The 15,317-nt window shown below is 46.0% G+C and overlaps 1 protein-coding gene and 1 long non-coding RNA gene across 2 annotated transcripts in view; one reads left to right on the forward strand and one right to left on the reverse strand.

The window, feature by feature from the left end:
- Positions 1-765: 765 nt before the first annotated feature.
- On the reverse strand, positions 766-5,335 carry MPEG1 (macrophage expressed 1). The gene has a single exon (XM_030332304.2). The coding sequence runs from the start codon at positions 5,241-5,243 to the stop codon at positions 3,090-3,092; it is 2,154 nt and encodes a 717-aa protein (XP_030188164.1). The 5' UTR covers positions 5,244-5,335; the 3' UTR covers positions 766-3,089.
- A 2,898-nt stretch (positions 5,336-8,233) lies between these two features.
- Positions 8,234-15,317, forward strand: part of LOC115525685 — a 37,812-nt gene continuing 30,728 nt past the window's right edge. Inside the window, exon 1 of the long non-coding RNA XR_003972429.1 lies at positions 8,234-8,621. This is a non-coding gene — a long non-coding RNA (uncharacterized LOC115525685). The remainder of the gene's footprint in view (positions 8,622-15,317) is intronic.

The raw sequence follows: 15,317 nt of genomic DNA on the forward strand, positions 1-15,317 counted from the left end.
AATAAACGTTGAAAAAAAAAAAATTTAAAAAAAAAAAAAAGAAAGAGACCGCATGGCAGGGGAAATGCAAGCGAATCTGTGGGGGAAAGACCGGCTTAAAAAACATGAATGTTTGCTTTTTACAGTGCCCTCCACCCGACAATATAGCATAGGTTTCAATAGTTGACAGGCTGTTGTGTGTCAAATACATGTGTAGTATTAATCATCCTGATGCTCACACAGACACAAACACAAAATGCAAACACAAAGCTGCCTTTGTCACCCACATGTGTCTCTATTTCTGAGAGTCTGGGGAGTGTGGTTTGGGTGGAAGCTGGGGTGAGCCTTCCCGCAGCGCCCAGTCTGAGCTCACAGATCAGGAAAACAGCCTGTGAACTCCCCTCTCCAGGTGCTGACTTGGCAAAAGGATGATTGCAAACTGCAAAGCCCTGCGTTCTCATTTCCTGTGGATGAGCAGCCGGACAGTGTTCCTTAGGTCCACATTAAAAAAAAAAAATTTTTTTTTAATGTTTACTTATTTCTGAGAGACAGAGCATGAGTGAAGGAGGGGCAGAGAGAGAGGGAGACACAGAATCCGAAGTGGGCTCCAGGCTCTGAGCTGTCAGCACAGAGCCCGACCTCAGAGCCCGATGTGGGGCTCGAACTCACGGACCACGAGATCATGACCTGAGCCAAAGTCAGTCTCTCAACCAACTGAGCCACCCAGGCGCCCCTAGGTCCACATTTTTAATGCATGGTTATGTGCAACTCTGTGAGAAACAGAAGTTTGTGAAGAACTTTTATTTCCAAGGGCAGTTAGCACAAAGTCTGGCAGCCTGTAGCTGGACTGTTGTCTCTCAGGCTCCGTAATCTTCAAGGGGTTCACGGGGAATTTGCAGAAAAGCGGTTAGCTCAGCTGAAATTTACCCACAAAACACCCACAGGTTTAAGAGAATATTTTAATGCTTAAGAGGCAGGGTTCAGAGAAGAGGATGTAGAAATCAGTGCCTGTGGCTGGCGGTGGGGGGTGGGGGGGCAGGGCTCACCTTCTGTGATTCGCTTGGTATTCACAGTGGGAGGCGGACAAGGAACCTCCTTCCCATCTTCCCACAGGCTGGGATCTTCAGGCTCCTCAGGACTTATGTGAACCTAAGCTCTCGACTGTGAATGTTAACGAGGTGAGGACAGATTATCCTTCATGGAAATGAGCTCATTAATGACATTGGATTTGGTGAAGAGTTGTGTAACTATTAAAAAGTTTGTGGAGGGGCGCCTGGGTGGCGCAGTCGGTTAAGCGTCCGACTTCAGCCAGGTCACGATCTCGCGGTCCATGAGTTCGAGCCCCGCGTCAGGCTCTGGGCTGATGGCTCAGAGCCTGGAGACTGTTTCCGATTCTGTGTCTCCCTCTCTCTCTGCCCCTCCCCCGTTCATGCTCTGTCTCTCTCTGTCCCAAAAATAAAAAAAAAAAAAAAAAGTTTGTGGAGAAGGGGCTGGCTCTGTCAGTAGAGCACGTGACCCTTGGTCTCAGCATCATGAGTTGGAGTCCCACATCTAGGGTAGAGTTTACTTAATAAAAAAGAAAATTAGAAAAAAAGATGTTGCGGAGAAGTATTAATAGACTCACCCTATTCATTATAATTCAGTAAGATTGGTATTAAAATTGGTCAAAGCCCCAAATGCCAGGTAACAGGCATGCATCCCTCTAGATGCCTGAGGGAAGTCAGCCTGGGACTGAAATACATGTGTCACAGAGGGTGCTGGGTGCCTTTTTTTGCTTCATTTAAAAACAGGGATTTGATCATATCAGTCCCTTTTCTGCTGGAAAAACAAAAAACAAAAAACAAAGGTAGGATACATAATTGGTAGTTTCTACTCTGTTTTGGTTTTAGGGAGGAAATAATACTTGGGTGTGGGCTTACTTTGACTTTTGCATTTTTATCTCCCACCCCTAGAGAAATGCAGACTTTTTGTTGGAATGTGGTGTGTGTGTGTGTGTGTGTGTGTGTCTATGGCTCTGTGTGTTTGGGGTGTGTGTGTTTGGGGGAGTTGGGAGTGGGGTTGTGTTTGGGGTGTGTGTGTGTGCTAGGAGGCCGGGGGAGGGGGGTTGTGGAGGTATGTGCACGTGTGTATTTGGGGATGTGTACACGTGATACAAGGACAGGAAGGGGAAGGACCACTCATGGAAAAAGAAAGGACGGTACTCTGGTAACAGAGACTGAGAAAATGGAACGCTTGTTTTACCCAAATCTGCAGCTCCATAAGCCAAGTAGGTGGTTATGGGTAAGAATTCCAGTTACCCTGAACACCAGGATCTTTTCCAATTTTCACCCTTTCTTTCTTCATGCCTTTTCTCCAAACCATCCCTTCTCCCTTGACCTCCTAATAGAAGATTATAAGTTAAAATCTGTTTTTGAGGACTTTATGACACTAGTCTGAAGGCCAAGAGTGGTCTGGTCAGAGTAAGTCTGAATTGTGGTTGGAAAGTTGGAAAACATGGACTTAGGAGAGACAGCATCTTTCTGTTTAGATACAGTTGTAAGGACCCAGTCCATCAGTACAGAGCCCTCTATGCTGAAAATCAGAGGCCACATGGGACCTCCTGGGTCTTCCAGGGGATCATTCAGCCTCCAGGAGCATGAAATCCAGAGAGATTAAAAACAAAACAAAAAAAACAAAACAGAACAGAGGGAGGGTAACACGTACAGGCAGAAATTCTTATAGCTCATGAATTGGAAACTGTGGCTGACCTCAGATTAAACGCATGGTCTCCAAATCCAAATATTAACATGCTCCCTCCTCTCTTTTCACATATATTCAGATGAAGATAATCCATGATGCACACAGAGAAAAGACACCCTCTTTGTGTTTTAGCCCCTACCCCTGATGACTTTTGCTTAAAAAGTCACATGTGCTCTCCTCCCCCACCCCAACCCCTGTCCACAGAGCTCTCTGTTCATTTCCTGGCCCAAGGCCCTAAGGAAGTCACAAAGTTATACCTGCCTTTTGTTGCACCTGCTGCTGCAGTCCTCAGGCAGAAGTGGAGAAAGAAGGAAGGAGAGGCATGCTTGTGGTTCTGGCCAGAGATGAGAGAAATGTTTCCTGGGAGAAATTTAGGCTGGACTCTGCTCCTGCTCTCGGTCGGGGACATCTCCAGGTGCTGCCGTGCCTGCAGCCAAACTCTGCGTCTCGTCCTCCAATGCCTGGTATCCCCTCTTCTTGTATTTCCGGGTGCCGTAGATGGCCAGGGTGACGGTGGCTGCCAGGGCAGCAGTGACTGCCACTGTGACCCCAGCTGCCGCCCCTCCCGACAGACCACTGCTGTCCCCATGGATGACCCTCATGGCCCTGCGTAGCTCTAACGGCTCCCCCAGCCTCCACTGGTGGGTCTGGGAATCCTTAATCCAGGAGCTTGCAGTCTCGCTATTGGTCACCATGACAGTGTTGGTGGCAGCCTGACTCATGAGGGGTGGCCTGGTGTAAGGTGGGAGTCTGGCAGGGGGCAGAGACCCTCCTGTGAACAGCCCAGCCTTGACACAGTAGGACACTTGGCACCCATCACTGATGAGGGCGAGATGTTGGCTGAAGCCCCCGGGACACTTTCTTAGAGAAGGTGACTCTAAATCTCCGGATATGGCAGCATTCACCAAGGGGTTCCCCACTGCACAGCTGAAGAACCCGCCAAAGGGGACTGAAAACCTATAGCCCAACTCATAGTCCTGAGAGGCACATACCTTGAGATTTTCAAAAAGTCTCAGTGGAAAATAGCCAGCAGGGCACGACTGTGCATTCGTCAAAGGGTTTATGCTCTTACCACTGAAGAGGCCCCCGAAAAGCAGTCCTGAGTTTTCTGGTATCTGCCCACTGGCCACACACCAAAAAGCCCTAAATTCAGCCTTTGACACCCGGAACACATCTTCGCACACAGTCTTGCAGAAGATGAGGAGGGTGCACTTCCTCAGACACTCCAGGTGGTTGTAACCCTCCTCATGGATCTGGGACAGCAGGTGGACTGGGGAGTAGCCAGAGGGGCATGAGAAATCACCAGTGAGCGGATTCTTCTGCTCCAGGTTTTGGCAGAGTTGGACAAACTCCTTCCCAGAGAGCTGGGTGCATTCTTGATAAACTCCTCCGAAGGAGAAATTGGTCATTTTTCCCTCGCAAGAGCCATCATCAGTGTTGGCCTGGAAATTGAAGTTGGGTGAATTGACATCTGTGCACCCAGGGTAGGTGTTGAATGTGTAATAGTGTCTCACGGCAGCCTCCACCGTCCTCGACAGCTTCTTCACGAGCGGCCCCGGCAACTCGGGCAGCATGTTGGGGGTGATGAAGAAATGCAGAGGCAGGCCGGCACGGTCGATGGCCACCAGGTGGTTAGTGATGCCCTGCTGCCAGGCCTGGAGGGTGATGCCTGGGTAAAAAGGAAGCCCTCCGATGCTCTGCACCATGGAGTTGGTTCGGTTGGAGAGGTAGCTCTTGGTGAGGGTGTTCTGCGAAGTGTAGTTCTCCTCAAATTTGAAGTTCACGATGTTCTGGAAGGCAGCACCGGCGGACGCGGTCAGGGCAGTACGGCTGCTCAGGCTGTCCTGCAGGAACGAGGCTCTGATGTGGTCCTCCTGGATGAGAGCAGCCCCAGCATCCATGCTGGTGATGACGTGGGTGCCGTAGTTGAGGACCAGCAGTTCTGCCAGGTAGGTGGCCATCCGTGTCTGGTTGTTCTCCAGGCGGTCACAGATGTCCATGAGCTCCTTCTTAAAGCCCCAGCTGAGTTCTGAAGCCGGGTTGATTTTGACTGTGTAGATCAGGTTTCTCACCTGCACCCGGGTTGTTATGGCTTGGTCTTTCACTTGAAGGGTCTTCATCTTCTGGAAATCAGAGGAGAACTTGCCGTTGACCTTGGAATAAAGGGAGATCTCCAGGTTGATGGAGTAGGAGGTGCTGCTCTGGTAATTCACCCAGGACTCCAGGACTTCGGAGTTCATCTCCAGATTGGTCTGTTTCTGGGCGATGCTGATGACTTGGTCGGGGATGATGTACTGTCCATCCTCCGTGGTCCTGCAGCTCCTGTAAGTCAGGTCCATCACCCGTCCCATGTCCACATTCCGCAGGTTATCCCAGCCACCTCCCGGTAAGACTTCCAGAACAGGTAGTTTTAAGGTATTCTTGCATTTTTGAAATCCGGTCTCATCTGTCTCACCCAGAGACTTATCTGTTTTAGCCCACGCTGCCAGTGCCCACAAGAGGATAGCACCCCTGAGGCTGTTCATGGCTCAGAAGCCCCCGGGCACACGCCAGCCCTAAGGAGCGGCCAGCGAGCTTGGTGCAAACCGAACAGATGGGAAAGAAGGCAGTTGCTGAAACAAAACACATATAGCAGCTCCCCTAAAGCCACCAGTTCCTCTTTGGGCTGATCTAATTGCAAAATGGGGAAATGAGAATCAAATGGAATACTAAGGTCCATCAGGACTTTGAGAAAATCATGTTGTCCTAGCTTTATCCTTACCAGTTAACCACCCTCACTGCCCCCCACAGCCCCCAGTCCCAGGCTGGTTACTCTGCAGCCACGGTGGGTTCTCAGAAAAAGTGCGACCGCATGTCTTAGTGCTTCCTCCATGGGAGATTTCCGGCTTTGAAAGAAAGCTCTCGTTTTGCTTTTTGCTCACTCTCTTGATGTTTTAGTTTCCTGAACTGCTCTCCCCTGGGACTCCAATACTAGTTTCCTTTTACTGTAAATGCAGAGGTGAATGGTAGCATCATCCTTGCTGAGACACACTGCCTCCGCCTTACCTAGGCAAGTAGCTGTAGGTCAAGGCTGAGGGCTGGGTTTCCCATTCACCTGAGGGTAAAGGCAATTCACACACAAGAAAAGACTGAAAATCTTGGACACAAGGACTGTGGAGTTCTACTGTTACAAGCCTAATAGTATAGGCTTTGGCGGTGCTATTTCCTGAAGCAGAGCTGAAGGGACCTGAAGCGGATTCCGTGAACCTCCGTCTGCATCGTCCTCAGCATTCAGAGTGAAGGCAAGTGGTCCCCACACTGTGTTGTTTCCTTTCAGGTAGAAATGTTAAAACAAAGAGAAAATCTATACTATAATCTAGATTTTGACCTATCAAAAGCAGACAGTGGCCAAGAAACATATGTGTATGTATTTACACACTTCTACATCCTCTGTGTGTGTATCGTTAGCAATAAGTTGGTACCTGTTGTTATAGTTTTACTTTTTCGTTCTGCTGTTAAGTTCATGTGCTCAGTATAGGTGCATAAAAAAGAACGTGGATCTTTATTACTCATTTTTTTAAAGCAACAATTCATCCATTCTATCATTAGGAGAACATAATTTCATGAATTTCCTTTTGTGTGCTAATACTATGTCTGTTAGACTCCATACTTTGGAACAGTGTTTCCAGACCCACTGATCTGGTAGCAGGATTAATCGAAGCCCAGCTCCATTACTTCTTTGAGACCAGTAAGGTGCCTCTTAGCACATTCAGTGGTAGCCAAAGGATCCAAGGGAACTAAGGAAGCTCACAAGTGTACCCTCGTGGCCCCCAAAATCAGATCACAAACCAGATGCAGTGCTGAGGTTGAAAACATCATGTTTCAGGGCACCTGGGTGGCTGTTGGTTGAGTGTCTGACTCTTGATTTCTGCTCAGGTCATGATCCCAAGGCTGTGGGATCGAGTGATGAGTTGGGCTCTGCACTGAGCATAGAGCCTTCTTGAGATTCTCAATCTTTCTTTCTCTCTCTCTCTCTCCTTCTACCCCTCCGCCTCTTGCTCTCTCTCTCTCTCTCTCATTCTCTCTCAAAATAAAAATAAATAAATAAAATTTAAAAGTATTGGGAAAAAAGAAAAAAAGAAAATGTCTTATTTCAGTTTACAGGTATCACTACACTATCACCTGTACATGTCCTGGGAAATGTTTCAGGGAAATGAATGACCATAATATTGCCGCTGATGCAGTGACAGGTGTCTTCAGATAGAATGAGGCCAGTGGTCTAGGTTCACAGGTTGAACTTCACTAGTTATTATTAAAACCTTGGTGATGCTCTGGGTTTATTCATGCCTAGGTTATCATACTTGGAGGAATTTACTTATATCCAAGAGGGATTAATGTATGAATGAGTGTCTGGTTTATATTTGGTCAGAGAAGAAAGCTTGTTCATGGGATGTCCTGGCTAATTTATAAATGAATTAGTTATAAATTTGTAGCTCAGTAGGGCGATCCTAGGACTAGAAAAATTAGAGCTGAGTGCCCTCAAGCATTTCTGGTAAGTCTGTTGAAATTCCCACACACTCCTCTCCAGACTGTCATGGGGCTAGTTCATCATCATGAGAAAACCCTCACATGTTACACGGTTTTGGAGACACGCTGACAATTTGTTACGTTCTGTTTGCCCGGTGATAGATCCTGTTGAGTTTTCACTCTTCTGCGATGAGAATACAAGCAAGGTGAATATAGATAATTCTCTATTCAGGTGTTCCTATATCTCTGAACACCCAGCCATCATGTGTTTGAACTGTCTTCTTCATTTCTACCATAGCAGAAAGTGGAAAATAGCTAAAAGAGCTGATAAGAGTGAAATTAGATTGCATCCCTATCACAAAATATTTTACAGCCATCATCATCATATTTTCAAAAACTTTCAGTAACATAAGAAATTCTTGTGCCGTGGGTGCCTAGGTGGCTCAGTTGGCTGAACGTCCAACTCTTAATTTTGGTTCAGGTCATGATCTCACAGGGATTGAGCACTGCATCTGGCTCTATGCTGAGCATGCTGAGCCTGCTTGGGATTCTCCCTCTCTCTCTCCCTCTCCCTCTCTGCCCCTCCCCTGCTCATACTCTCTCTCTCAAAATAAATGAATAAACTTAAAAAAAAAGACATTCTTATGCCGTAAAGTGAAGTGATAAAAGCATAACAGACTTTCAGTGTGACCTCCACTATGTACATAGATACCATTTGAGAGATAATACATTAACCCATTGACAGCAATGATATCTTGCTGGTAAGTTTTATAGATTATGTAAAAATTTCCTTCTTACTTTTCTGTGTTTTTTGAGTTTTCAAAAATGAGCATAGCTTCACGTATTTGGCACATTTTTAGTGAGAATCTACCGAGTTCCAAACACAGGGATGGGTATTGAATAATTGTTGCTTTTGTACTCAGGAAAATAAGCAGCAAGGACTCATTTAAGAAACAAAAGATACTGATTATTTTTTTGGAATCTCTATATACCTGTAATGATCTAAAGCCTATGACTCTTTGCCGTGTTCGAGGAAGTTCTCTTTTCTGTTCACGGGGAAACAATGAAAAGAGAAGTGTAAAAGATGGGAATTCCAATACAGCCTGAATTTGCATGCTACCTTCAAGAATAGCTGCTCATGGTGGTCAGGTGGGAGGAAGTGGCCATGAGACTTGGACAACAGGGGTTCACCCATTCCTTTCTTGCTTTACTCTGCTCACCAGCAACTTCCTCTGCTTTTGCCTGTGCTGAAATGCATATGCAATCGCGGAAACTCTCCAGATCGCTACTCTCCAGGGCCGACAAACGCAACTTTGGTCTATAGAAGAAAAAGGAAACTTTTCTACAAAGGCTGGCATCTCTGTGCAGAAGAGAGATTTCACTTCCCCCAGAAAGAGGTAAGAGGGAAGTCCCACGTCTGCTTTCTTTCTCAGTTTGAGCACGTGCAACTTTCTGAGCCAAACCATGATTCATGTCTGAGCTTCAGTTCTGTGTGGGCTTGGAGCTGGTCCAGGTGTTTCCGACCTCTGCATTTCACCTGTGGTCTGACACGGGCAGGAAATTCTGGCTGTGTTTGCAGGGACCAATCCATTTCTTATTTTTAGCAGGGAGCCAGGAAACCTGCCAAATGGTCACCAAATGAACGGATCAGGGAACAATAACTTTTATACACTCTAGAATAAACTTGGTTCTGGAAAATCCAGGAGGTATCAGTTAACACAGTGACAACATTTTCTTTCCTGAACAGTTGATTGCTAACTTGATGTTTTGAGAGTTGCCTTGTCATCTCCTTCCCCTCTGGGACTGTTTTCACCAGCATTGTTTGTGGTCTGACCCCAAAATAAGAACACTGTAGTTCCTCAAATCCTTTTAATCTGGTTGATAAAAACGGAAGGCTCGTGTGAAATTCTGCATATTCCCACTGAAAGCTAGGCCAGGATTTGGCAGCCTATGCCATTTTCCTTCTTTTCTGTGTTGACACTCTTCCCTCCACTCTTCCGATTTTTCTAGTGCTTTTTATCCTCATCAACTATTCCCTTTCTGCTCTTTTTTCTTTGCCATTTCCATATGTAGGTTTGAGGGACACAGTCTGTGATGTAAGATGACATTTCCACTGCATTAAGAAGATACAAATTCTGACTCCGTCTTCAGGCTGTGCTTCCTTATTTCACATCATGGCAGACACCAGTCAGCAGTCACACCATCCATTCTTGCTGATCTCTGAGGCTGCCTCTGAATCCTTCCCTGCACAGTTTTCCAGGACATTCGAATGGAAGCTTGTTTCATCCACCCATTAAACAAACACTTATTGAGCATCTATTTGTCAAGCAATCTTTGTAGGCACCATATTTGGAGTAGCCAATGCCAAATTTGATGCTCTTTTAAGAGTCTGGGTGACCGAGCGAGCCCTTAGAGGTCCCCACCCCTTTCCATCTGCTCTCCAAGCTAAGCTCTGCAGAGACAGAGCAGTTAGGACCAACCCATTCTCCCTTCCCATCTGCCTTCAGGGTTCCTAATGACATCAGCCTAATATGAAGAGTACTCTTGTATTCTCCTTCAGCTGAAAGCAGCTTCACACAAAGGGCTTTGCACATAACAGGGCTGGAACACAGTGGGATTTCTCTGTGTCCTGAATTCTTAGTTCTCAACTCTTTCCTGTCATGTAACTTCCTCCTTGAGGACTATCTGAACAAAAGAAGTAACTGAGTGGCATTTGACCTGAGTCAACTGCTGGCAGATTTTATATTTCTCTATTTGTCTCATTACTTGTTAACACAAAACCAGTCTACCATTCAATCTTTCCCTCTTTAACCACACAATCTTCAAGTGACTTTGAACAGAGACATTTTTCTTTTTAGTTGAAATAATCATGAACAGGTTAAGGTAAAACAGGCAAGTTAGGTGAGGTGGTTCTTCCAGAATTATGTGGACTTGGGAGTTTGGGTCCTCCATTGAAATATTCCTATTGTCTCTCTACTATTTTTTTGGTGATCTAAATGTGACATTAAGAGCATGGGCTGTGTTGTGGGTCCATTCAATCTTTAGACTTTGTTGGGGTTTGTACAGTCACTCAAAGTACCTTCTGGATTGACAAACATGGATGTGAAACAGAGTTTTCAGACTTGAAATGTAGGCAACACCCTGGCTCCATATGTGACTGGGCAAGTTCGGGAGCCTCCCTAAGCCTCCATCACCTCTACTATGAAACAGAAACAGTAGCATCTACCTGTGTGTAACAGATGAAGTTGTAAAATCATCCATGTAAAGCAATCGTCCATATAAAGTTCCCTATGACCTAGGTAGGAGCTCAGTATGTATCTGCTTTCAGCTTTGTTGAGCTTGCTGCCATGTTCAGGTTGACACTGTAGTTCAAACCTTTCACATGGAAATAGGAGAAAAGAAATGTTAAAGCATCTCAGGAGCTTGACTTTCTTCTACTCATCCATTTGACAGCATGGGAAGTCATATTGACTCAGAGGGATTGCCTGAATATATTTTATTAATATCCTAAACAAAGACATGCATCATTTTAAGGAAAGCAACCTAGTAGCCATACCAATCTGGATTAATGACACAGGTAATTAGAAGTGATTGGTTGCTTTGTCAAAGAATTCATCCTAGGGATTTTTTAGAATGGGGTTGACAAACTTTTTCTGTAAATGGCTAGTGAGTAAAAAATTTTAGGCTTTGCAACCAAATGACCTCTGTGGTAACTACTCAATTCTGCCCTTGTAGTTCAAAAGTAGATGATACATAAATGCATGGAAATGCTGTGTTCCAATAAATCTTTATTTACAAAAACAGGGGTGGGGGCTGGATTTTGGCTGTGGTCTGTAGTTTACTGATGCCCAATTTAGAGTCATAGAATCCCATAATTGGAAAGGACCTGATCTCCCAGCCAAGGTTTGAGTCTTCTCCAATACAGTCTTACAATCCAATACAATGCAAACTCTGCTTAGATGCCTCCAGGGCAGAGTGGTTCCCTACCTACTATCTACAGACAGTTCTGATTCTGATTCTCAGAAAGCTTTTTCTTCAACTGAACCCAGATTGATCCATTTGACCCTTTGGTGACTGAGATCAGACTTTTGTGTTATGGTCATCTTGACAGTGATCCTGTATACCAGATCCAAGCAAGGGAAGGTGGTTGGCTTATATGCTCACCATCCTGAAAGTCCTGTGGGAGTATGGCTAAGTCTATTCTGTTTACTGACTAATCAGAATGGGTGAGGACCATAGTTTGAGGGTCCTAGAGGCCTCCTATTGGCCCAGTTATTCCTTTATTGGTGGATCATGGAGAATATCAGGGTTTCTGGGGCAGGGACCACAGAAGATAGGGTACTTGGCAGGTTTGGAAAAGCATCTGTTAACCTACAAGAGGAATATATTTCAATATTTTAACAACCTAACCACATGAATACCAGTCTTCCCTAGAAGAGCATCTGACACATAGTAGGTCAGTAAATATTTGTTGGAAAAATAAGTGAATAAAAAAACAAATATAGTAAGAAACTTGCAGTCTTAGAACTCTATTCATGAGATTCCAGAACAGTCATTGGCAGAGACCTACAGGCTCTGAGATGATGGAGCAAACAGGTCAAGACATCCCATTTAGGAGGGAAATCCAATGTAAGAGTCCACATCCCAGCAATTATTTTATGCCAGCATTTTGAGGCCTGTCAACACTGGGACTAGACAGACACCAAAGGACAAATACTGTATGATTTCACTTACATGAGGTTCCTGGAATAAGCAGATTCATAGAGACAGAAAGTAGAATAGGGTTTACTAGGGATTGGGGCAGGGAAGGTTGAAGGGTGGAAATATGTAAGAATTTTTTTTTAATGTTTATGTTTATTTCTGAGACAGAGACAGAGCACGAACTAGGGAGGGGCAGAGAGACAGGGAGACACAGAATCCGAAGCAGGCTCCAGGCTCTGAGCTGTCAGCACAGAGCCCGATGCGGGGCTCCAACCAGTCTACCACGAGATCATGACCTGAACCGAAGTTGGATGCTCAACCGACTGAGGCACCCAGGTGCTCAAGAAATTTCTAACCATGTATGTTTATTAGCGGGTGTCGTGGAGGCAAACTCAAAGTACAGAGCTGTCTTTTGACATGCTATATTGTATCTGGAGACCCTAAACACTACTGGACCCCAAGAGACTTTGGCTCCTTCTTCACTTTTGAGCTCAGCTAAAGCACTGGGCCATGGCCATGGGATATGGCTTCTCCAGTAGTTGGCCAGAAAATCTGGAAAATGCAACTCAGAAGTACAGAGGACTTCATTCCATGTGCCAGTGAACATGAATGCATTAGTTACAAGAGATAGGTGGGATCTGACAAATCACTTTCTCTTCCTTCCACTGGACTGTTTGGAGGACAGGGGGCTTCGTGTGGTCTGTCTAAAGATATACGCATGATTAAACAATTGTGTCTTTCCTTAAGCTGTGATCAGCTCAGTAACATACCCCCTTAGCTTGCTTTGTCTCCATCCCTGCCTTAGTTTCCTTGCCCCTTTACCTTGGCTGCCCTAGGATTGTACCTCCCAATGAAACGTTAATTAATGTAGAGCATTAATGTTTTTATTTTTGTTTTTGAGAGAGAGAGAAAGAGAGAGACAGAGCCAGGGCATAAGTTGGGGAGGGGCAGAGAGAGTGGGAGACACAGAAGCAGAAGCAGGTTTCAGGCTCTGAGCTGTCGGCACAGAGCCTGATGCGGGGCTCAAACCTATGAACTGTGAGATCATGACCTGAGCCAAAATCGGATGCTTAACCAACTGAGCCACCCAGGCACCCCTGTCACTGTATACTTTAATGACCTTTTTGTTTGGCCTCTAGTCATCCTCTAGTTACCTCTAGGAAACTGTGAACTCTTTATGGGAAGACACTGTGTCCTTTTGCTTCTTGTTGTATTACAGGATCTAGTGCAGTATCTGGTACATAGCAGGTGCTCAACCAATATTTGTTACTATCGGATGAGTAAGTAAATAAATAAAGCAGACAAAGGTGACAATAATTCTCAAACACGTCTCTGGAAAATCAGGCCACAAATGGCTGGGAATGAGTATTCAAGCCAGAGCAACATTATTATAGGACTTTTATTTCACTTTATACCAATATTTTTGAGCACTTACTCTGGACCTACTGTGTGCTATTAGTTCTTACTGTAAAATAATTTGGTTTTCTGATCTACAATTATATCCTGGGTGAATCTGGGATTGTGTGAGCCTAGTGTCCTACATAACAAATGAATTCTGAAAGCCCGAGGGGATGCTTGTATGGGCCAAGAGCTGTTGCCTTATTTATGTCTGAGCTGGTGTTTAAAGCTTGGGCCCTGTAGGGCTGAACCCATGTGAACTTCCATACTCCCCGTCACCCCCATCCCTGCCAAGTACCTGCAGCTAGTGAGGCTGGCCTGAAGGTATCAGGTCTCCCCACTCCCCTCTCCCTTTCCCCTCTCCTTGATCCTTATACACAGTGCACAAGCAGGGCCTGACTGGAGAGTGGGCAGGAAGGAGAAACTATCAGAACTGACCTGTCCCAATTCTGATGATAATTCTATCATGCTGACAGTCAGGACAAGGACTAAGGAAGGGAGAAGCAGAAGAGGAAAGAGAAACAGGTCAGCAGAATGCAAAACAAAAGATAGAATGGGGTTTATTTAAAATTTCTAGTTATCACACAGCCAAATCTGAGCTTGGCTAATGAGAGCCGGGTCCTTGGTTCTGGGGCTTCCCAGGTCTTGAGAAGGTCTTTCTGTCCCTCCTTTCTCCTGGTCCTCTCTTGAAGCTACGATTTTCATGCCTACCTGGGCAACTAGGGCATCGTGGAGCAAAAGTGGCACAGGGCTAGATCTGGAGTTTGGATTCTGTTCCTCATCTGCTGCTAACCTGCTGGTGGCCTCAGACAAGTCATTTCCCCTCTCTGAATCTCTGTTTCTGCATCTATAAAGTAACGGTTTGTGGAGCTCCTTTGCCACATCTGAATGACGCATAGTCCACGGCTCTGCAATTCAATTACCGTGCTTTGGTTGAAAGCCACAGTGGTGATCTTTGACTAATAAATGTTGGGATTATTCTGTCCCATATGGGTCACAGCATGTACATTTGCCTCCTTGTTGTTCCTGCTGCTACTTCCTCTTGCTGCTGGCTTGTTTCCTCGTGTGGTTTGTAACTTATGACTCCTGAACTGCTTTCCCTCTGGGGCTTGCTGAGGGAGGCCAGTTTGCTCTGGCTTGGGAAGGAGTCTCTCCCAGGTTTTCAGTCTGTCTCTGCTGAGGCCTGATACTCCTACTGGACCGGCATTTAGGTTCATTTCTCGGTTTGCCATCTGTGTGAAGGCAGTCCCCACATTTGTGTGAACACAGGCCCAGGCTTCTGATATCTCTTGGAAGATGGCAAGCATCACAACCATTTTCACAGGCAAGTGGGTGGCAGTCTCACAGGTGGTGGGGGAGACAGACCGCATCTCTTGATTCCCAGCACTGCCTCCCCACCCCCTTGAACATTGTGCACCAACCCAGTGGCCTGGATCACCTCCCACAGTCCTTCATGCCCCAGTACCCCTGCTTGGAGGTGGGCAGCTGGGTCAGAAAGCCCCTTAGCCACAGCTCTTCTCCTCCCTCCAACTGCTCTGATTCCAAGTTCTCTTTCTGGCACTCAAATATTTCCCTTTCTTGGTTTTGAACTTGAATCTTTCTGTTTGGAGAAATGTATCTTTGCCTGTGTACCTCAGGGGGGCGGAATGCCACCCAGGTTGACTCAGCTTGGCCAGCCACCTTCTGCCCCGTCGTGGTTATTCTGAGTGGTTGATTCCCCACAGACAGAGTGGGTGGCTACGCATGAACTGTGGTATCAGGCCCTGGGAAGCAAACTTGCCTGCTATCACACCCCTCCTTCCCGTGACAGAACTCCTTCACCCAAGTCCTTTCTCCAGAAGGAACAACGCTGTTTCCCCTGGAAGAGCACAGGGTCCAGGTGTGCCCTGCCTTTCCCTCTCCCCGCACCCCCCCAAAGATGAAGGACGGCTGGTCTCACAAAGTGACCACAACAGAACTTTTGCTTAGAGTGGGGAGAGGGAAAGAGAGCTGGT

The sequence above is a fragment of the Lynx canadensis genome, chromosome D1 (assembly GCF_007474595.2).
Source record: "Lynx canadensis isolate LIC74 chromosome D1, mLynCan4.pri.v2, whole genome shotgun sequence".
NCBI lineage: Eukaryota > Metazoa > Chordata > Mammalia > Carnivora > Felidae > Lynx > Lynx canadensis.

Excerpts from the sequence above, each read along its gene's own strand:
- MPEG1 (XM_030332304.2), bottom strand. The coding sequence starts at position 5,243 with ATGAACAGCCTCAGGGGTGCTATCCTCTTGTGGGCACTGGCAGCGTGG.